The sequence below is a fragment of the Lachnellula hyalina genome (assembly GCF_007821495.1).
Source record: "Lachnellula hyalina strain CBS 185.66 chromosome Unknown contig00196, whole genome shotgun sequence".
Taxonomy (NCBI): Eukaryota; Fungi; Ascomycota; class Leotiomycetes; order Helotiales; family Lachnaceae; genus Lachnellula; species Lachnellula hyalina.
Window position 1 is genome coordinate 26,030 of NW_022157310.1, and position 22,447 is coordinate 48,476.

The 22,447-nt window shown below is 47.1% G+C and overlaps 6 protein-coding genes across 6 annotated transcripts; 1 reads left to right on the forward strand and 5 right to left on the reverse strand.

The window, feature by feature from the left end:
- Window positions 1-2,274: 2,274 nt before the first annotated feature.
- Window positions 2,275-3,785, reverse strand: HOG1_0 (Mitogen-activated protein kinase; the record flags this gene model as incomplete). The annotated part of the gene is made up of 5 exons (XM_031152685.1): window positions 2,275-2,519; window positions 2,568-2,646; window positions 2,700-3,056; window positions 3,110-3,500; window positions 3,730-3,785. The coding sequence occupies 5 exons, from the start codon at window positions 3,783-3,785 to the stop codon at window positions 2,275-2,277; spliced, it is 1,128 nt and encodes a 375-aa protein (XP_031001988.1).
- A 1,957-nt stretch (window positions 3,786-5,742) lies between these two features.
- GPH1 (Glycogen phosphorylase) lies at window positions 5,743-8,815 on the reverse strand (the record flags this gene model as incomplete). The annotated part of the gene is made up of 6 exons (XM_031152686.1): window positions 5,743-6,177; window positions 6,224-7,213; window positions 7,265-7,774; window positions 7,821-8,086; window positions 8,160-8,480; window positions 8,596-8,815. The coding sequence occupies 6 exons, from the start codon at window positions 8,813-8,815 to the stop codon at window positions 5,743-5,745; spliced, it is 2,742 nt and encodes a 913-aa protein (XP_031001985.1).
- Window positions 8,816-10,354: 1,539 nt separating this feature from the next.
- gna-3 (Guanine nucleotide-binding protein alpha-3 subunit) lies at window positions 10,355-11,661 on the reverse strand (the record flags this gene model as incomplete). The annotated part of the gene is made up of 6 exons (XM_031152687.1): window positions 10,355-10,454; window positions 10,504-10,742; window positions 10,789-10,918; window positions 10,969-11,097; window positions 11,146-11,488; window positions 11,538-11,661. The coding sequence occupies 6 exons, from the start codon at window positions 11,659-11,661 to the stop codon at window positions 10,355-10,357; spliced, it is 1,065 nt and encodes a 354-aa protein (XP_031001996.1).
- Window positions 11,662-15,279: 3,618 nt separating this feature from the next.
- CUL1 (Cullin-1) lies at window positions 15,280-17,897 on the reverse strand (the record flags this gene model as incomplete). The annotated part of the gene is made up of 5 exons (XM_031152688.1): window positions 15,280-15,468; window positions 15,521-17,415; window positions 17,475-17,526; window positions 17,685-17,754; window positions 17,824-17,897. The coding sequence occupies 5 exons, from the start codon at window positions 17,895-17,897 to the stop codon at window positions 15,280-15,282; spliced, it is 2,280 nt and encodes a 759-aa protein (XP_031001986.1).
- A 1,284-nt stretch (window positions 17,898-19,181) lies between these two features.
- Window positions 19,182-20,587, reverse strand: SRF1 (Regulator of phospholipase D SRF1; the record flags this gene model as incomplete). The annotated part of the gene is made up of 4 exons (XM_031152689.1): window positions 19,182-19,221; window positions 19,273-19,730; window positions 19,780-20,279; window positions 20,332-20,587. 4 exons carry the CDS (start codon window positions 20,585-20,587, stop codon window positions 19,182-19,184), a joined length of 1,254 nt encoding a protein of 417 aa, XP_031001987.1.
- A 594-nt stretch (window positions 20,588-21,181) lies between these two features.
- LHYA1_G007764 (Uncharacterized protein) lies at window positions 21,182-22,095 on the forward strand (the record flags this gene model as incomplete). Its single annotated transcript, XM_031152690.1, has 2 exons — window positions 21,182-21,639; window positions 21,729-22,095. The coding sequence occupies 2 exons, from the start codon at window positions 21,182-21,184 to the stop codon at window positions 22,093-22,095; spliced, it is 825 nt and encodes a 274-aa protein (XP_031001982.1).
- Between the last annotated feature and the right edge of the window lie 352 nt (window positions 22,096-22,447).

Here is a 22,447-nt window from a genome sequence, read left to right on the forward strand (position 1 = left end):
TGGGGAAGAGCCGGGTATTTAAGTGCTATGGTCGAGAACCTCGCCACGGCAAGAGATCTTGACTCCGCCAAATTTGGGAAACGTGGTGAGGACCATCTTCGCTTGTCAGATATAAAATGGTAGAGTTGAACTACGAGAATGAGATACTCTTTATACCCCTAGAAACAAACGTCATCCATCATACACAAGTAGGAAAACCCGGGGGACGGCTTTTCGGGAGAAACTACCAAGATCCAGTTGTCCTATTAAAGCACGGCTATTCCTCTGCCAATGGAATCATGATATTGAATACATGGATTGAATATATTCATCTTTGGAGAGGTTAATGGTTGACCAGTATATCGGGGTTCTCAAAAACATCACAGTCCAATCGTATCCGATGGTCTCCAGAAGAAGTTGGCCAAGCTGCACTTTGTCCAAGCCCCCCCTCTCACTTTCACATTCAACAGCAACTCACTCCACTTTTATCTACAGTAAGTGTCATCACATCCGACGAACGATTTTTGCTGTCAAACCCTCTTTCGTTCATTCATTCCTCGAATCTCAATACTCGAGTAAACCATACCCCATAACCGAACAACACCTCCGAATCCCCAAAATCGTAACGGCTCACCCCGTGTAGGAGCAGTCGGGTAGTCAGGATTGTTACCCAGCACAGTCCAGCCTTCCCTCCACTCCTCCAAAACCACCCCGAAGTCCATGCCAAGAACCATCGATTTCGAATTTCAAAAGCAGCGTTACGTACGTATGTATAAGAGAAAAGTAAGCAATACAACTCAACCAACTAAGCTAAGATGAAAAAACACACGCAAACGAAAAATCCATACATAAAACCACCATCCACCGCTCTCCCACAAGACACAAGAAAACACGTAGAATGGAAGAGAGGTAGGCTATGTGTCGATATCCTTGCCTTCCTTCCTTCCCTTCAAACAAAGACTGCAAGGCAAGACAAATAAACTACAAACTCTGCTCACCCAATCATGTTTTGTTAAGATGATATATCGTCACACCCACACCTACACCCCACAGTTAAACGTCAAATACTGTCAAAACCCCTCCTGCTGTCAAGAACCTTATTCTTTCATTCACCCAACGCACCACAACCTTCTCAATTTCCATATACCTCTTTGCTGCTGCTACTGCTGTTGCAGTTGCAACATTCGTGTGAGAAAGAAGCTCAACTCTCTCCCCAATTCGTTTGCGTTTGCCATCCAAGTCTTCTGCAGCGTACCAATGCTATATACTGCCATCATCCTTCTCCTCTTAGATAGAATCATGTTAAACAACTCAGCCCCGTGTAACGAAGTATCCACGATATTGAAAGCTCTGCAACTTACTCTCGCTTCTTGATAGCGCAGTGAAGATGTACGTACGAGGGGAGGGGAGGGAACCCGTCAAATAAAGCAAGGCGGGCTTACTCGATGCTTGACTGAATCTTGCAAGCCGTATCGAGTACTGTATGTGATGTCAACAACTACGCGGGAAAAATACCAAGACGGCAGGAATTCACATCCACATTCACTCCACAGTCACAATCTCCCAAAACCCATCATAGAGGTGAGTCTTCATTCTCATTGATATCTACCGCGCGCCTCATAACATCTCGCACCCTCAGGGAAGGGGCTTGCTTGCTCAGTTTACCCTGCCAATCCATGCAGTAATGTATCATCTCACTCGTATTGTGGGCCGAGGAAACATAATAAGAGAAAAACCCGAAAAAATCGGGCTAATGAAAACAAACTCGAAGACCAGTCTCCGAACCCCAGGCCATCGCAAAGCAAGAAAGAAAATTGTTTGAGAGAATCCCAGTGCAGTGCCCGATATCGTGTTCTCTTTTGCATCTGTCTCTCCTATGAATCGTTTCGTGTATTTCGTGTTCCTCCGGAAGGAGGTTTATTTATTTTGTGTGGTGTGTGTGTGGAACCCATCCATGCGTAAAAGACATCGCAATTCAACTTTATCATTGACCATTCGCAACATATTGAGCCTGCTGAGCCTCGAACGGCCCATCGGTACCAATCTGTGGCTGAACGCCAGCGACATCAGCGCCCCCACCTCCAGCTGTGACGTTGTGATAGTCAAGAATCTCGGAATACCTACAAAGAAACAGAACTTAGTCAGCCTAACACTCTCTTTGTGTCCTATGCTCTGACCAACCCCAACCCGCGCCCGCCCAAGCTCTTCGAAGTTGAAAAAAAAGAAAGGTTTATCCATTCCAGTAGTGCGGATGAAGGGCGCAGCTAGTGTCTGAATTTCCCTTTTCTTCTCCTCCTAAGACTGAGTGGCATATTGGGTCGGGTGCTCTTCCTCCCATTCAGAAATTTGCTCGTACATCATGATTTTCCATGTGTCCACTGGCAAGTCCGCATCATTGAATGACCAGTCAAACTTCTCCTCTGCTACGGGCTCGTCGGTTGGGTCGTGGTATGGGGAGAGGTATTCGTGTGCCAGGGCATCGGCGGCCTTTACTCGCTTCCGGGGGTCAAACACTAGCATGTCTTCTAGAAGGTCGATGGCTGTCAAATATTAGCATAATTCAGAAAAGAATCTTGAGAGACACATACCCAATGGATCGGCGTTTCTAAACTTGTCCTTCAAAGGTTGCCTCTCACGCTTTGGTAGCGATTGAACAAATCTCAACGTCTAGACACTTATCAGCACACCTCAAACATAAATTACACGCTACCAAGCCTTACGTTCTCGCTGGCAATTGTGTGGATAACATCATCTGGAGGTGTTCCGAGGAGCTCCGTGATGATAGAAAACTGGTTGACATGATCTTTTCCTGGGAAAAGAGGCTTGCCCTCCAGCATCTCTGCGAAAATACAGCCCGCGCTCCAGATATCTACCTCCACATCATACTTTTGCCATGTAAGCATGATCTCCGGCGCTCTGTAGTATCTTGTAGACACATATCCGGTCATCTGGGGATCTTGCAGACGGGCAAGGCCGAAGTCGCAGATCTTGAGATCGCAGTTCTCGTTTACGAGAATGTTACTGGGCTTGAGATCGCGATGGACGACACCTGCGGAGTGGACATACTTGAGACCGCGCTAAATGAGGTTAGCATATTTAGTGCTCGGAAGGAAGCGCGGGTAGTATTTACCAGGATCTGGTAGAGGAAATATTGGATGAATTGCTTCTCTAGGGGTCTTGAGGTGAGGAGACGGTGCAAATCGGTGCCGAGGAGTTCGGTGACGAAGTAACTGCAGTATTTGTGAGCGGAGAGTGGCGGAAAGAGGGGCAGAGGGGTTAAATCATACATATCCTCAAGAGGCGAGATGAAGATATCACTGAGCGAGATGACCTGCGGAGTAAGATCAGCCTTGGATTCCTGCCGCCGCAGTGGGCGTGTTAAAAAACGCACATTCTCATGCTTCAAGTGCTTCAGCAGCTTCAATTCACGGTATGTTCGCTTAGACAAGACTGGCGTGCTGAAGGGCTTCATAATCTTCTTCACAGCGACGCTTTGGTTGGTGAGGTTATCTTTGGCGGAGCTGTAGACAAACACGCGCATCCATCAATCAGCACCATGCATCAATCAACGCTCCCCGGCGCCAGCGCAGAGGGGAAAGGGGAATTATCATACCAGACCAAGCCAAAGGCGCCCATGCCAACAGGTTGGAGATCAGAGTATCTGCGCAGAAAGAATTAGCCATCGCGGTAGTAAAAAGAGGCCATTCAAGATGGCGCCCCAATAGCCTCGTTGAGGGCTGCCCCGCGTACCTGGATGTGATTTCGAAGGTTGTGCCGAAGATCTGGGCTCGTACGAATTCGGCCATGATGTTTCGCGGGGTGACTCGAGGTCAGATTGCGGGGTGGTGGAGAGAGCGTCGTGGAAGGGATTTGGTGGTTCTGGTTGTGGTTGTGCCTGAAATGTTGTGTAGAGGGCAAACGTTCACAGAGGATGAAGGAAGTTTGCAGTCGCTCAGATCGAGTCGCGATTGCGGTTGTGGTTTCGACTTTTGGAGGGGCCTCGTTGTCGTTTAAGGCAGGGTGCGATGCGGTACAGTAGTCTCCCACCTAGGTAGAGATAGTACAAGCGAGTAGGCAAAAACTAGAAGTTGATTCGGCAGGCGCTTTTCCAATGCAAGGCAATGTGAGGCAGCGCTGCTTGTAGATTTTGACGGATGAGACCGCTCTTTGCATACAGTATACCCTGACCTGAATTCAGAGTGAGACTTTTAATGCGATTCTGATGTGTGTGTGTGTGTGTGTGTGTGTTATCGAGGCAAAGGGCAAAAGTTGAGTGCGAGAGGAAGGTCAAGCTCTGGCCGCCCTTGTTGGAAGCATCAATTCACAATATAGGCTGGACATGGGGTAGGGTATGTATGGTATGGTAAGGTATATTCGTAGTCGTTAATTAGACGCTCAATTTCCACCAAGCTAAGCTGCGCTGCTCTCCTCTCCAGCGCAGGGACTTGGTTCTATTAGTCAAATATGTCGAAGGATGGGAAAGTGGGCGGTGAAGACACAGAATTGGAGTTTGGCATCTAGTGCATTATGGAAAAGTGCGAAAGCAGAGAGAGTTCGAAAAATGCCACCGGTGATTAATTCATTCATGAGTGGCAAGAGGAAAGGCGATATTTAAATACCTTACATGGTGTAAATACATATTGTTATTACAACATACCTCACCCTTTTCCTGCGATTCCTATCGCTGTTTTATCTTCTTCTTGATTTACAGTAGGGGTCCAAGGTGGGTGGACCTGGATCGGGCCAGGTGAGACTTCCGGAATGGTATGGAGGGGCGAATAGAGGGGTACTTATTAGTTAGGGTGTTGAGTGAGACCAGAGTGAACTTCCTAGGGACGTTTTCTTCCTCACTCCCTCCACTCAACATAGCCCATCCCATCCCTCAGGTAATACTTGGGCAAGACTAAGTAAGGTACCTAGGGCTAGGTACTATACCAGTTGCGATACTACCAAGTATTGCTGACTTTGTCCTACAACTCACACCTACAACTCACACCTACAACAACATCTCCAAATCCCCTAAAGCAGCGCCGATTCCCACACCACTTACGTCATCGTCAGAGTACCTGTCCTGTACAGGCCCACGACTTGGTACCAGTTCCAGTATTTCGATCTGAATACCTGCATGGTCCACTTAAAACCCCGCCAGTCTCCGGATATCAAGATTCGCAAGAGAGAACATTAAAATACATGTCATCGCATAAACGGTACGGTAGGTACGGTTATGTCTAGAAATCCTCAACCTCAGACTTCCCTTTCCCTTCCCTTTCCTCCCACACCCACCTACCTGCAGTTCAAGAAAAGCCCTGATGATCATGTCCTAATCCGTGCCAGGACTGACTTACCCTTCCGGAAGAGAGAGCCTCAACCCGGTCTATATTTCGGCATAACCACCAGCATAAACTTTCCTTTTACTTTTCCCGTTCCCACAAATCCGAACCGTGACCTAAGTAGAAAAAGAACGGAAAAGGTTAGATGCCGATGAACCGTTACTAATCCCCCGTTGGGTACGAAAATAGAAGTTACCAATCAATAGCTTTCTCTAATATCACGTGATTAAAGCACATGACCCGTACCCTCTCTATACCAACCACTATCTCGAATCACAAAACCCTCGGCCATTACCGCTAAAGACTCTGCTGCACAAAAATTGTAATTAATTACCCCCAAAAGGTCAGAAGTATATCTAGGATTCATAGCCGCATAATCAATCTACCTCGGACTTCTAAAAGAAATAAACTCTATCCACTATCCACTCTTCATTCACAATTCTTCCTTCCCCAACCCACTCTCCTTCTCAACCGGCAGCGGCTCCACATTCCAGATCATCTCCGCATACTCATTAATACATCGATCACTACTGAAAAATCCCATCCTCGCCACACTCAAAATCGTCTTCGTAATCCACTCGTCCTGGTTCTTGTACGCCTCATCCACAAGCGCCTGAGTCTTAATGTAAGAGTGGAAATCATCGGAAACGAGGTAATAATCCCCATGGTCTTCGATGGAGCCGGTGAGGGCGCCAAACGCGCCGGCGTCGCCAAAAGCATCGGATTTGATCAAGTCAAAGACTTTGACGAGGTCGGGGTCCAATGTATGAGAGCCGTAGTTGTGCGTGTGACGGAGGTCTTCCACGTCTTCGGCGAGGTTGCCGAAGAGGAAGATGTTATTCTCACCGATTTCGCGGGTTATTTCGATCTAGATTTTGTTAGTGGAATAAGGACCAGGAAACTGGAATACTCACATTGGCGCCGTCGCAAGTCCCGATAATCAAACCTCCATTCAAGACAAACTTCATGTTGGATGTACCACTGGCTTCAGTACCAGCAGTGGAGATGTGCTCACTAATATCACTAGCTGGAGTGATTATCTCTGCCTTGGAGACATTGTAGTCTTCCAAGAAAATTACCTTCAGGAGATCGCCAACATCTGGGTCCTTGTTAACCACTGCACCAACATTGTTGATGAGATGAATGATAGTCTTGGCCATCCAGTACCCAGGAGCAGCCTTGCCACCAAAGATTGACACACGAGGTGCCAGCTTCTTTCGTTCTTCGGCGGTCATAGCCTTGATGGTCAAGTATCGGTGGATAACACCAAAGATGTTTAATTGTTGACGCTTGTACTCGTGTATCCGCTTGACTTGAATATCAAACAATGCAGAGGGATTGACCGTTACTCCGGTAGTGCTTTTGATGTACTTGGCAAGCTTGACCTTGTTGGCATACTTGATCTCAGCCCACTCCTTCTTGAATTCCTTGTCATCCGCAAATTTCTCGAGTTCATTAAGAACATTGAGATCCTTCAAGAAACCAAGACCGCCAGTCTTGCTGGCAATCAATTCCGACAATCTTGGATTAGCTTGATGCAACCAGCGTCTTGGTGTGATTCCGTTGGTGACATTGGTGAATTTGTCAGGTCCAAAGATCTTGACGAAGTCCTTGAAAATTGTGGTCCTGATCAAGTCTGAGTGAAGCTCTGCAACTCCATTGACCTTATGAGAGCCTACTATGGCTAAGAAGGCCATACGAACCATCTTCGGCTGAGACTCCTCAATGATTGAAACGCGCGCGAGCATGTCTCGGTCACCAGGGAACTTGCGTTCGACACTTTGCAGGAAGAACATATTGATGTCGTAGATAATCTGGAGATGTCTGGGGAGGAGATTCTGGAACAACGGGACGGACCACTTCTCCAACGCTTCTGGGAGAACAGTGTGATTCGTATAGCCGAACTTTTAATTCTGTTAGCCTATTTCAGATTTCAGGGCCAAAATCGAACTCACAGTATTGGTGACAATAGCCCAAGCCTCATCCCAGTCAAGGCCTTCCATATCAATTAGGATTCGCTGCAGCTCAACAATGGCAAGTGTTGGATGAGTATCATTCAGCTGGATGGCAATCTGGTCGGGAAACTCGCTCCAAGCACGCTTGGACTTCTTGAATCGTCGAACAATATCGTACAGAGAGGCAGCAACCCAGAAGTACTGCTGCTTCAATCGAAGCTCCTTACCACGGTCGAGGTTGTCGTTGGGGTATAGCACGGCGCTGATCGTCTCGGCTCGTTGCTGATCGGCCACAGAGCTCTCGTAGTCACCACTGTTGAACTTTTGGAAGTCAAACTCTCCGCTAGCAGCTTTGCTGGACCACAGACGCATGTTGTTGGTTGTAGGAGTGTTGAACCCTGGAATTGGTACATCATAGGCCACGGCCCTGACAATTTCACCACCTTCCCATACTGCGACATTCTTTCCATCATCGTCCTGGTATTTTCTGACGCCTCCGTAGAATTGGACCTAGACATTGTTAGCTAGAGTAAACAGCTTTGAAGAGAAGGCTTACATCAACCACAATATCGTGTCTAGGGAATTCCCAAGGATTGAAGTCAAGCCAGTAATCTGGAACCTCAACCTGGTACCCATCAACAATTTCCTGCTTGAAAATGCCGTATTTGTATCTCAGACCATATCCCCAAGCCGGGAAGTTCAAGGAAGCCATGGAATCGAGGAAGCAAGCAGCAAGTCTGCCAAGACCACCATTTCCAAGCGCAGCATCGTGTTCTTGGTTGATGATATCTTCGATACGGAATCCGAGTTCCGAGAGGCCCTCTGTCAGTAGTAGAAATGTTAGCAAATACACTTTCCAAAGGTATAGCCGGGAGAAGACCGGAATACCACATACCTTTAGCAACATTTTTCAACCCCACATTCAACATAGCATTATCCAACGCCCTGCCCATCAAAAACTCCAAACTTAGATAGTAAACCCTCTTCGTATCCGCGAAAGTCTGCCTCTGCTGCGTCCGGTTCCACTCAGTGATCAAGCGATCCCTGAAGGCCAGACTAGCAGCCGCATACGCAGCCGTCTCGTCGCAATTGAACATGCTGCGAGCGAGTGTGGTTTCGACATGGCGCACGACCTCTTTCTCAAAATCGTCTTTGGATACCCATGGCTTGGCTTGGAATTTCTTCCAGGCATCACGTTGGTGTTCGGGGATTAACGCTGTTGGGGGCACGGAATGTTAGCCTGGTGGTTACACTGCCAACACGCCATGAATGGATCTGAAAAGATAGCTTTGCAGAATTACACACAGAGGCAGGAAATCCTATATACATACCTTCAACACTCTTGATTTCCCCAGCGCCAAAACCCGTAAAAGTACGCTTATGCTTGGGTCTTGTGAAACCCGGGCCAACCGGACCTTGAATATCGGTGATGGGGGCACTCGTCGAGGGACGGCGCTCTCTCGGGGCTGTGGGTTTGGACATGTTTACGTTTTCGGCGGGTTTGTTGCCGTTGAAAGGGTCCTTAAAGCTGCCGGCGAGAATGGGAGACATCTATTAAATAGGAAGGGCCCTCGGCGGATCGACGATTCACAAGACGGTGAACGGGTGGTCGACTGGACTGGGATCAACTGGTGATGTGCTATACTGCTAGCAGGTCCAGGCGTGGCTGCAGACGCGGGAGGGGAGCCGGTGCGGGGTTGGGTAGTTTGGTGGGTTGAGTTGCTTATGGCTGGTAGGAATAATATGGTATCGTTGGTACGGAGTGAACAATGATGAAAGCAATGCAGTGTGTTTGTAGGAATGTCAGAGTTATTGATTAATATCTCAAGCTGAGTGAAAGAAAGACCCTATCCACGTTCTCTCTGAATCTGTGAAAACAGACAGAGCTCCCCGCCCCGCCCTGCATAGCTCTTTCTCATGATATCTATCGTATGATGTTGGGTTGCAGCAGCATACTTTTGACAGCTCTAGCTAGGTACCTTAGCTCACCTGGGCACTCCAGGGATGCAGCTTCCTTTCCTTCCGATGGTGGCGTCGGGGTCCAGCTTTCCCAAGTACCTTATCCACTTAGACTGATTACAGATTACATACTGTACGGAGGTACGAGTGAAGTACAGTACCTGAAGTGGCTTGGCAGATAAGAAATATAAATATGGTGCTGTTGTGGCGAAACTTTATAATTCAGTAGGTTCTATTATTATATCTGCTCTTCCCCTTTCCCACTACATTTATTTACGAGGGTACCTGTTTTTCTTACCCACGTGGTAGCACTTTCACTTTATTTGCAAAGAGAAGCTTCCGAGATAACAAGTGAGCGACGTTGGGGGACCTGTTACACCAATCCCACTATACTATCAATCCGCTCATCAGCCAATAAGAACAGCTGCATGATGAACTGCACGTTTTCACCGCTATCAGTACTCTACGGAGTACACGGTATTCTTAGGTATTCATCTGACATCCAGGTGCAGGTGCTACAAAGCGTCTCGTCTCGCGTACATGCAGTCATACTGCGCCGAGCTCACAATGTCAGTGATAGCGTCTGAAGCTCGAAGACCCCAAGAGATTCACTTAAAACAATCGTGGTGAGTATTTTGCCTTTTCCATTTTTGATCCGTGTCGACAACTTTCTACAGCCACCATGTGAACCTCTCCTCCGAGAGCGCCGCCTTCTTTAGATCCCCCGCCCATACCGCTGTCCCCTAAGAATATACGGAAAAATACTCCGAAAGATATTTCCAGCCCTTCTCCGCACCCGCACCCCTTTCCAACTATGAACGAGAATTTGAGTAGTCATGCAGAAGGAGCCACATCTCATGTCGTGTATAGTGCACGCCTCTCATCAAGAAAACCAGTCAAGGTCCAGTTACATCTTCCAGCTATCATGAATTTTGCAGCGAGCAAAGTCCGTAGCACCCCGTAAGTCTTGGTCATACAACCACTCCAGAACGCCCCGAACAGAAGTAGCTCAGCAATCCAAGCAAAACACCGACTCCAAACCCAGAACATCAGAACTTCAAATATCCCGAGCCCAAGACCAAAAACTTCGCGCCATTATGTATCAAGTCGTTCGTAACATTAGGTACAGACTCAGAGAATCCCGGAATCCTTGAGAGCATTTTGTAAGATTGTTTCTTTGACTGCCGCGAAGACTAGTCGGATATTAGATGTATCTGTTGCTTGGGTGAGGCTACAGTTTGTTAGCAAGAGGCCCATGGAGTGGGGTAGGAGGGACCGACTGAGGGTATAGGTTTAGATGTGCTCTATTGACTTGATTGAAACGCCAAAGAAGATATTTTGACGCTCGGTTAATATCATTTCCGCCCGAGTAGTCGGGGAAGTAATTGCTGAGCGGTGATCGCCCGAGCTTCTGTCTGAAGAGATCGACTTTATTCAGGAAGAGGATAATACTGGTCCGCATGAACCATCGAGAGTTGACGACCGAATCAAAAAGCACCAGACTCTCCATCATCCGATTCTGAAATCTATTAGTAAAAGCAGACTATTGACCGGGAAAGACATACTTGATTGCTCTCCTCCAATAGCACTTGATCGTATTCGCTCAGCGCCACGCAGAAAATGATGGATGTGACATTTTCGAAGCAATGTATCCACTTTTTTCTCTCACTTCTTTGCCCACCAACATCGAACATGCTGTAAAGTTATTAGCAGGAGGTTGACAGATAAGTTCAGGGAGTATTCACTGTATGCTCAGTGACCCCATTGTAAATCTCGTCTCGTATATACCGGTGGTCTTCGTTCGTGCTCTCAGCACATCCGCTTCTATCGGTATGTAGTCCGGCGAAGAAATTCTGCTAGCCTCTTCAAAGAAACTATACTCTGTTAGCATGGTTCCCTCATCCAAAGTTTATCCAACGTACTATGGCGCCGAGTCCATCAAGTAGAATTCGCTCTGCCTCTCCATCAAAACTGCCATGGCTGGATCCATCCATAAAGACTTGATTGCCATCCCTACTTCCGGATTCAGTGTTGGAGGCTCTGTAACTACTTGGTAATTGATCAAGAAGTTGCAGTATTCTTGGTTTACTGGGATCTGGGGATCGATGTCAAATTGCCTCATCGCTCCTATCAAAGCCTTCGCACAATCGACTAGATTCTTGTAGATTGTCATCCGATACATCGACAATTCCTCCACCGTATATCCGCTCTGGTGTATAATCTTCATCTGCTTAACGATGGTTGATTTCCCACTCTCTCCGGATCCTTGAACATGTTAGCCGCTACCCCGAGCCATTATAGACGTAACACCTACCGAGCAACAGTATCTTGCATTCTCGTCGCAGTTTCTTCGAATCCTCCTCGAGGGCCCTATCAATCATCTGACTCCTCTTCTTCTGTTCCTCCGCCTCCGAATTCGAGCTTAAGCATGCCCCCATTATACCGTGTCTCTAGCTGCAAGCGCAGCCCCGCCTCTTGTGTGGATGTTATAGGCGCCGGATGGACAGCGGGATCTCTTCTCGAGGTTGACCTAGAACTCGGCTTTGTCGATCCCCAATGAATATGCTGGCGTTCTGCAATGCGCAATGACCCTTTGTTTCGTTATCCTCCGTGAAGCTCAAGATGCGACAGCCATGCAGTGACAGTGGAAACTCGAACTCGAAGATTCGGCGCGCGCGCAACGAGCCACGGTTCGCTTTCGGACAAAAGCTTTAGAGATTCGTTGGCATGGATGGTTATGGTTTGGTATCCTCCCAGTGGGGGTTGTCCTTTGCCAACCACCCAATTATTTCGACAATGGTGGGATACTTTGGGGTGGTGCTTCCGAGGCAGCGCAGCGAAGCGCAGTAAAGCGCGAGTCGCTAACGGTCGGTGAGGTGTGAGGTGAATGAGATTGAAGGCTGACCTGGGCAACGAACGACGTGGGGTCTCACAAACGGTGCGGTCGGTGATGCAAGAGATTGTCGAGTCGTCGATCGATTGATGCCGTAGAGTCCTTGCTTGGTAGAGATGGAGGTGACGGAAGCTTCGCTCAGGTTCACCGTCCGTGTACTTACTGTACAAGTAGTGTGACGCTGCTGGCTCGCTGATGCGGAGTAAGGAGCTAGAGGCGGTCGCTTGTGTTGGTGGCACTCACTTCAGCCTACAAGATGGAACTGGTTAGTGGATCCTTTGAACACGGGAAATGGATATGGATATGGATATGAGTATGAACTTACACTAACCTGCAATTTGAAATAGATATAAATGGAAACAGGCAAAATAAATGCTTTACAAAGCTGTGGTTAATTCGGCTTTGTCTTGGTGAAGATGTTCGTCTGTTTTGCCCCGTTTCTGCGGTTGGTAGGTATATGAGCTTTGAGCGTCATGCGTAGGTAAGCAAGCGGTAACGTTAAAACACGAACACGGTAGCTAGATGTGATGTATAACTCTCACAAAGTCTAAAAAATAATCACGGAGCTCGGAAAGACATCTACCCAGAAGTAAGAGTAAGTGAAGTAAAAGTCAAAGTTATTCTGAGGTTACCAGTTACACATGTAGTCACTTGTCTGCAGTCTTTAGTCCTTGTCTGGCCCAGCCCAAGGTACAGGGATTTAATTCGTGATGATTGCCTTGACAGCCTCTCTTCAACCAGAGACAGCATCAGGTCAGTGCCTCTCAAACTCTACGTTTTCTTCTTCTCAAAGAGGCAAGCCACTGGTTGCACCCCTACCAATTATTTCCAATACAGAATATAGCTGTGGAGCAGTGGAGCAGTCGGTCAATCCCAAGATTGGCAACGGGAGAAAGCAACCCTGAATTCAGCGCTGATCGATGAGTAACGCAGGCATTATGATACTGTAGCGCCCGGGTCCACCAGCTTCAAACTTTCCTTCAGAGTAGTGGTACTCGTTATGTCTACCCATATGCTCTGAAAGCCATGGACTACTCAAGTACTGTAGGAAAACTTCCTGAATAGAAGTCAACGCTCAAAGGGACATTTGTATATCCGTACGAAAACTAAGGTACAGTACAGTAGGTACGCGTAACGGCACGGCGCAGCATGAGCCGCAAGTATACAAATATAAATAGATTCTCCTTGGCAAAAGAAACTCTTCAACTAAAATCTCATCTACAATCAACACAACACGTGGCTCAATCTTGGGAGAACCGGATCAAGTCTATCAACACAATCACAATCACAATCATTCCTTGTCAATAAGAGCAATATATTCATTCCAGAGCATGTTCCCCGGTCATGCCTCCCCCATACAGTATCGAAGCAAGCCCTTGACTCGGGTTTCTCATTTCAACACCCTACAGTACAATGACGATAACGTGCCGTGGTCCCCGTGAGAAGGATGTCTCTGGCTTCTTCATCAAACCTCCACAGCCACAGCGGTTCTTCCCCTTCCTTCCCCCGGTATGCGCCTTTTAGAAATGCGGAACATCCCACTGGTCTTTACGGATGCACCGTGTCACGTGCGCCTCCTGAAAACAAGCCTAATGCAATCAATCAATCCTCCCTGCAGAAGCGATTGTATTCCAGCCTGCCACGCGACATCTGCAGGTCTTCCCCCTTTTCGTGAATACCGTATTCCTTCAGCCTTTTAACAGTTAGCGATGCCAGTTCCTCATGAGTCATTATTTTGGTATATCGTATCATTTACGAAGGGGAGTTCGTAAATCCATAAATATACATTTCCACACCTGTCAAGAAAGACGTTTATACACCTAAGCTAATAATGATTCGCCATCCTCCTGATGCTCTTTTCGTAATTGAGAGTAAAAGTGTTAACCTGCTACCTCTTATGGACATACATATGCATCTTGACACACATAGGTACATACATTGCATACAAAACAACACATATTCCTTCCCTCCCTCCCTTCCTCACAGCAAGCCACTATTCATGCTCTCTCTTACCTCATCCCAAGCTCACCCACCACCTACTACCCTTCCTTCCCAGACCTCCTCCTCATCCATCACCCAACATCCAAACCAAACAAACAAAAACACCACGACCCTACCAACCAACATGGAAACACAAACCCCCCCTCCCCTCACCCTTTCACCACCCCCCTCCTTCCTCTCCCAGCCCAGAAAACCGCCCCGTGAGTACCCCTATAATAGGTATCTAAAACCGCTCTCTCCAAAACATACATACCTACTTACCCACCACCCCCCGTGTCGAGAAAAAAGGGGCTCGCTCGCTTGCTTGCAAACTGCCTACCCGGTACTCGTACAACCCAATTTGGTAACCCAACCATAACACAACAAACTGCCAAACTGCCGGGTCCGGCCCCGTGTCTGTCTGTCTGGGTTTGGGTACCTAGGGTCCCTGCATGCATGACATGACACGGCAGTTTCACCCTCGATTCTCCCTCCCTCCCTTGCCTCCAGTCAAAAACAAAAAAAACGAGCAGGGATATTTGTTCTTTTAATTCTTCTAGAAGTACTTTAAAAATGCCTGGGTTTGTTTCTACCCTTAAAACAAGGCAGGTGGGTCACGGAATGGCCGTTGGGACCGTGTGTTTGTTTATTGCTCTGCATATGCATAGAAAAGGGGGTATAGATTTCAGAATCTTCCGAGTATGGAAGGTACTCGATTGAGTGAGCAAAGTAACAAGTTTCACAAACATCACCGAAAAAAAAAGTCTGACGTATTCTAATTTCTCTCTCATTTTGCTTGCTAACTCGCTAGCTGTACCCATCGCCAGCTAGCCAGCCAGCAATCAGGTTCGATTCACGATCTAAATCGCGAACCAAATAAGGACTAAAGGTATCTTCCACTCAAAACATGGAAAATCTGACCAAGTTCAAAACTCCTCCTACCCCTGAGCAATGCTATTCGTTATGCCCATTCATCAATGCTAGAGAGAAACACAGGCTCCGCTCCATTCGTCCGACTTCATTAGAGATGGGAAAGGAGATATTTTGCGCTGGCAGAAGACGTAGCAGCTACCGGTATATGCAATCGGTCCCGTGAAAATAAGTTGCATTTCGTTCCTTCATTAGGATCTGACCCACCCGTATATCTAGAATGCGCCTGAGATGTAAAAGGACGAGAAGGTTTTCATGCAAGGTAACCAAGTTCGTCGTCATCTAGACGCTCCAAGTATTCCTTTTCCAACAAAATGTCGATGCATTTCTTGATGTCGCCGACTTTGGGCTGGAAGCGGGTCTTTATTTGATTGATGCATTCGCCGACGAGCAAATTGTGCTTCATCTTCTTGCGGGCCTTCATGATACGCACAATAGCGGACTGGAGTCAAAGTAAGTAGATGCAAATGTTTTGGAGATACGAGTTTACTTACCTGCATGAGTAGCTTGCGGTCCTCCTCAATTGTCTTGTGGGTATCCTCGACCTCCTGCTTCTGCTCAGACTTGATAGCAATGTTGAGATTCATCCGAATTTTCTTGCTCTTGAAATCAGTGTTGAGGCTGAACACCTTGCCAGGTCCAGGCTTGTCACCCTCGGGACTCATGTTGAAAATCTTAGCCTTGAGGAAGATTCCCAACGCAGGATCCATAACGTCGGGTTGCAATTGAGTGGCCTTCTTGATATCTTCATAGCTGTTCGTACTACTCTCGTTGAACAGTAATATAATTGCCATCTGATAGGTAGAGACTTGGAAGCTGTAGGGGGTCTTTTGGTTCTTGCACCAGTTGCCTTTGACCTCACCCTTGCAGAATTGCCAGAGCCAAGTAAGCTTTCGTCCACTGTGCTTTTGACCGTAGAAAGTCTGGAAACGTTCGTAAGCTTTAGTAACCTCCGCAGGTGGCGTAAAATCGGTTTGTGGTGCGCTCAGTGGCCAGAAACCAGTACCCAAGATGGAGTAAGAAGCATCCAAGGGTCGGGCATCCCCTGGCTCTACGAGCTTGCCCTCAAACTCCTTATAACCACTGTTCAGATCCTTGGAGATTTGCATGTCCTGGAACATACGCTGAAGCTTATTGGTGTATTCATAACCACACTGCTCCTTCAGCTTACTGATCATACTAGTCTCAGCATCGTCTGACGAAGAGGTGGTGTGAATCAGTCTACGGGCCAACATGCGAGAGTAGAACTTCTGGAACACATCCTTGTCTTCAATGTACTTGAAAACAGTCATGATCTGGTTCAAGGTATTTTCTAGATCGCTCTCCTCTGCTCCGTTGGTGCCCTTTCTCAGAACAGCATCGGCATACTTGGCTAGCAACTCTGGAGACTTGTTGGACCCGGATTTGCAGACTGGGTTTCGGTTGACAAATTCTCTGCAGGCGTTATCCAGCGATCTAGTAAACTCGGGCTCATCCTGGAAGGCCTTCTTGACAAGACCTTGGTATTGGATGTGAATTTCGAGCAATGCATCAATGTACACCTTGGGCTCAAGCTTATCTGCATCGACAGCGACCTTGGAGACAGCATCCAGGCCCGCCTTGCGGACATGGGTTTCGAATTTGGCTCGGAGAGGGTCGAGACCATCAGGTATACGGGCAAGAAGCTTGTACATGCGTTCCATATCATCAACTCTGTCATTATCCAACAGAATTTGGAACTCATCTCGAAGGATTGTAGAATGGTCGGATATCAGAGCACCATGTAAAGTCTTCTTCAAAGAAATAGTAACGTCTGAATGGAGATACATCTCGACACGCTCCTCTTCCTCGTCCAAACGAGCCTCAGCCTTCTTCATGTATTCGACAATGCTGTTCTCGGCTACAAACTGCTTAGACTCGGCTTGGTAGAAAGCCTTGGTAGCTTCTAAGAATGGCTTCTCGAAATGGAATCGGTAGACGTCAAGGGTAGATTTCGTGGAATCGGAGTCGTCAAGACCAAGGGAGACAAATGAACCCACAATGCTCTTGATTTGGCCATGCTCAATGGTTTCTCCGTTTCGCTGCTTTTCGATCATCTTCAGGACCGCATCCATGACCTTCTCATTCACCTCGCTGAACAGAGTCTGTCGCCATTGTACGAGATGTAATGTGTAGACATCATAAATATTCTTCTTGCCCTCATCCATCTCCCGCTTCACCCAATGCCGATTGAGGTACCGGAAGAGATGGTTGATGTACTTGGCTGCGGTGGTATATCGGTCCCATTCCCGGATGTAGAAAGATAGAAGGGCTTCATCGGAGTGTGTTTTCGATAGCTTGACGAGGTTTTTGAGGTATCCGGTAAGGTATTGGATAAGGTTTTGGTAAAGGTCCTCCCCCAATAAATGTGCTATTAAGGGTCAGTCATTGTGCGGGACCTTGTGAAGATTCGGGTGTTCTTATTCTTACCTCCCCTATGAGCCCCTCCGATAACATTTCCAGGTGGTGCATTGCTCACAGCCTTTTGTGATGTACAGAAATTGTGGACGGCCCTGAAAGATATTAGCACGAGCCACACTGTTGGCAGTGAATGAACTCACGTATAAACCCCCATGTACTTCAAGTCGCAAAGCAAGGGTTAGCAATCTGCAAAAAAGTAAAGGTAGGAGAACTACTTACAAGGTTCATGTCAATGCCATTTTTTAAATCGACCATGATCTTGTCTACGCCATACTCGAGGTATTTCCATCTGCGAGCTCATATTAGCCAATACCAGAGTACAGGAGATAGAGCCCCGCAGAGATGAAATAAGACTTACGTTGCAGTCAGGTCTTCTCTATTGGGGACTTGCGGCATAGGAGCCGGTGCTGTTCTCGTGGCCACGGAAGACATGATGGGAGTTGTGATTTTAAAGGTCGAGCTGGTGGCGTGGAGGGGTGAAGGTGATGACGCCCGGTGACGAAGATTTGGGTCGGAGGATGAAGATGTTTAGGCTCGCAGAAGGGCGGCAGGCTTCCGATCTGCCTCTCAGAAGCTCGGGCAGAGTAGCCAGGAGCCTTCAAGGCGGTTCGTCAGTTGGAGGGGTATCTGATACTGTAGGGAGACGCGAACGAATCGCGGGATCTGGGCCAGCAAGAACGCCAAAGCTTGACTGTGAGTTCCTGGCCGCAGGGTAAAAACGAAAGTACAGGAGCTACTATTACTCTGCGTGCAAGACTAAACAGAGCCTTGTCCAACAGGAATAGATGAAGTGGTGTGTCGGCAAAAGTTGAGGTTAGGAAGGTTTCGTGGTTTTAAAGACAAGGCAAGGCAAGGTTCCGTGAATAGGCTGCAGTCGGCTCATTAGTCATCCACATTTGGACAACTGCGCCGTGAATGTAGTGTAGTGTAGGTTAGTAGGCTTCCATGAAGATTCACTATGATTATGTGATACGTTTTTAAACTAAAATCTATATTTCTTAAACATATTATTCGTTCAATTCAATCGAGTTATCTCATAAAAAGCATCTAGCTACTTTACCATATTTATATAAATCTTTCTATTCCCATACCAGAACTTTCGCTTTTACCAACCATTTCAATCAACTATTTGACATCAGATTTGCCCACTTAATACGAAGAAGTCGGGCTTTTTGAATGAGATTGTATCATCAAAGCCTTCATAGCGAGTATTGCGTAGCGCTGTGCTTAAAACCCCGCATGCTCTTTTCGAGATATGCCAATATCGTCATAAAACTTCGCGGACCATGGTTTTTCGAGGCAATAAATAATCGATCCCTGGCACCCTGAAACTTATTCACATGGCCCATTTCCCCCAGTCCCTAGCATAATTCATTTTCATAGCATAGCAGGTGAAGTCCTTTGTGACTACTCCAGCAGAGTATTGCTCCGTAAGTCCAAGAGGATTGTATGGGGATTAGGGGCCGGACTTTGACTTTAGTAGATATTTAAATAAAAACAATGGATGGACCTGGGTATAGTGATACATTACTCATTACTCTACCAAATTTGAGTAATTTTTTTTTCCATACAAGTCCCATGTCCTACAGTGTCCCTTGAGCCCAAGGCGAGCCTTTTCAGCTCGGCCATGTAGTCTCCCTTTTTCAACGCCTTGCTATGCTTGCAGATCCATTTCCCTGTGACCCCAAAAAGAAATATGTGCAAAGTGTTGGATATCTAATCCCCCTCTTCCCTTCCGCCTACCCGCTCAACAAGCCTAGGAAGAAGTCAGTCAAGCTTTGCGAAACACAAGGAATAGTTCTCATACCTAAATATGCTCACTGAAAAGGTCATACCCCATGCAATCAACGCCACAAATACAAAGGCGCACAGCCCCGTAACCCGACGACAGATGATAGAATTATACCCATTTTTCCCTCCTGGCTGGCAACTCCCAGAATCATCTGTAAGAGACTCGAACGCTAAGGCCAAATTGGCAGATTCAAATATTATAAACCATACATCCAGTAGTACGAGCCGTATCTTTGCTTTGGGAGATCGAAGACCTAATGGCTTACCGGTATATTCGTCCCACGTGATGTACAAGATATATGGAATGGCAACCACATCTACAACTACGGCCATTGTTGTGGAGGCAGTTTGAGGATATGAGTATTTTTTGGAAAGAGCGTAAACTGAGCCAGAGAGGCCAAGGGCAATCGCGGATGTGGTGAAAACAGTGCCCCGGAAGATTAATGGGACGAATGGATGCATGAGAAGAATGTTCTGTGCCTTGTTAGTGTTTCCGTCGTACCGAGGAATGAAGACCACAAACCTGCGCCCGCTTGAGAAGCGTCATCCGTCGTTTCTTACTATGTAGTAAACCAGAAAGTTTCTCCGGATCCCCACCCTCCAAATCTCCTCGCCAGGGCTTCTCATATCCAGGTGTCAGGGATTGCAGGAACGCCTCGTCAACCCTTTTGGCATCCTCTGATTGTGAAGGCCCATACATGGAGGATTTGATGTACATTCCCCATGGCGATGAGGGTGTAGGGATATAAGGATTGTCGCCTCCCGTCATGAAGACGGGCTCACTGTCCCTCTTGTGGTCCCATTTTCTGCCCTTCACAGGCTCCTTATGGCCTCCGAAGAATCCGGTCTCTTGCTTCGGGGCCGCGTGCATATCATCAATATCAACCCATCCATCGTGCGATACTCTGCGATGTGGTTTTGTTGGAGTATGGTGATGTTGAGCGGAGTGGGCTCGGGATGGAGAGGAAATAAGTCTATCTGTGGGACTGGCATTGTCGCCCTCTTCGAAAGAGTCTATCCAAGCTGCGGTGGCATTATTAGCATTGAGTGTATTGAGAGGCTATATCGGGCTTACATGGAAGAGTTCTGACATATCTCTGCGCAGCGCGATTCTCGGCGCTAGTGCTGGTGGAAGTATGGGTATTGCGCGAAGAAGATGATGATGCTTTGGGGCGATTAAGATTATCTCTTCTGTGCTTCATGGCGGCGTCGCTGGAGGAAGAGGAAGCAGAAGTGTGTCTTTGTTGACTAGCAGAAAAGCCATTTTGGAAGAGGTGAAGTGGGTTCAATTGGGAGCCCTGAGCCTGAGTAGAATGCTGACTCTCAGACATTGCCATGGGTATCCTGTGTTGGTGAGAAGTCGCTGCAGGAGATTGACAATGCCCGCGCTACTTGTTGGCGGGATGTAGGGAAAGATGTCACTGCAATAAATGTATTGCGATAAAGAGTCCCAAACACAAATGCATCTCGTTAATTGTTCGGCTCTGAAGAGAGAAAGGTTTGAATAATGTAGACTCCGTACCGTGTTATTCTAGGTGAAGGTTGTAACGCAGCGGCATTGGGGGAATGGATCTTGCAGATGATCCGCGCTCTTGATCTCCGGTCCGGCTCGTTCTAAAGACAAAAAAGCGGCACTCATTTTAATGTCCCGCTTCGCCTGACGCTTTATAAAGTGGTGCCGCTTTTTATCTCAACCATAAATCTCGACATGTGCAAGGGTGCGTCATTGACGCGCGAGATCCAATTCTCGACCAAGCTTTAGGGAAAGCCTACCTGCGAGTAACTAAATTTAATCTTGCATTAATCTCAACAACGACGACAACAACCACAATCGCGTTTCCTAAATATCCCCAAACTCATAGGAATAATCTGAGCTATTTCCTTTTCGACGGACACCTTCAACACGATCGTCAATCCCATCCGCAATGCGACTCTTCCTCCTCCCAATTTCCACGCGCCGAACGCTCATCTATTGTGAACGTCTCAATGTCACGACCACAAACGAACAGACCAATGTCGCTCTTCGCTGGGTAGATAAAGGCTCAATCAAAGCAGCGAGTTTATGGGCGAGCTGGGAACAGAAGGAATCTGGATGGCAAAAATGGTTGGTAAATAGGGGGAACGCAGCGCTCAGGAGGATAGCATATGAGGAATGGGGACTAAAGTCGATACCTGCGCTATCTACGCGTCGAAAGGCAGAGGAACTTAAAGAGAAGGGGAAACATATTGTTGAGGTTTCGTTTCCTCCAAGTTTGATACCAGAAGAGACAGTGACGGAACTGCTGAAGAAACTGGGCACGGAGAGGCAGGGGCTTCACCAAAGGAGCTTATATTGGTGCTTCATTGGAATGCCTATAGCTGCTCCCTTTGGATTGGTTCCCATGTACGCGCATTCTGTTAAAGTGGTCGTGGATACTAGCTAACACGGTGATTCAGTGTACCCAACATTCCATTTTTCTACCTAGCCTTCAGAGCTTATTCTCATTGGAAAGCGCTTTCAGGATCGAAGCATTTGCAATTTCTAGTGGACAACGGACTTGTTACGCCGAAACCGTCTAAAATCTTGGACGAGCTCTATTCTACGGGGAAGTTGTCATTCGACACGCCATCTGTCTCAACTACAGAAAAGTCATCGATGGACTCAAACTATTTGGAGGAGAAGATGATCCTTCACAAGTCTGATGGGAAAAGAATTGCGGAAGCTTTAGAGTTACCCGAGCTGGATATGGAACTCGATCGAGCTGTGTGGCAGGTAGAGAGAGCATTGAAGACTGAGAAGGAGAAGAAAGAGAAGAAAGATGTGGATTTAGCCAATTCAGAGGCCCAAAAGAAGAAATAGACCTCTTTAATCTGTACGATAATGGGCTGGATGATGTAAAGTAGATGGAAAAGGCTTATCTAGAAATATTAGACTCAGCTCAATATAAAGCGCCAGTATTTTCTCTCTTAAAGTGTCTAGTGAATCAGCCTAAACTTGAAACAGGCAAGTGCCGAGGTGCATACAATATGTCATAATTTGTTTGCTATCTGCATTTCAGGTCACACAAACACAAACAGAGTTTTCCATCACAGCTTCTAGAGGATCATTTAGGCCTAATTCATATTCTCATTTGAGAATCTGTGAAGCTGCTTCACAGAAGCATCGAAAAGATTAGCCTATTCCACCGCCTACAGGAGTAGTTTCGAGGCGA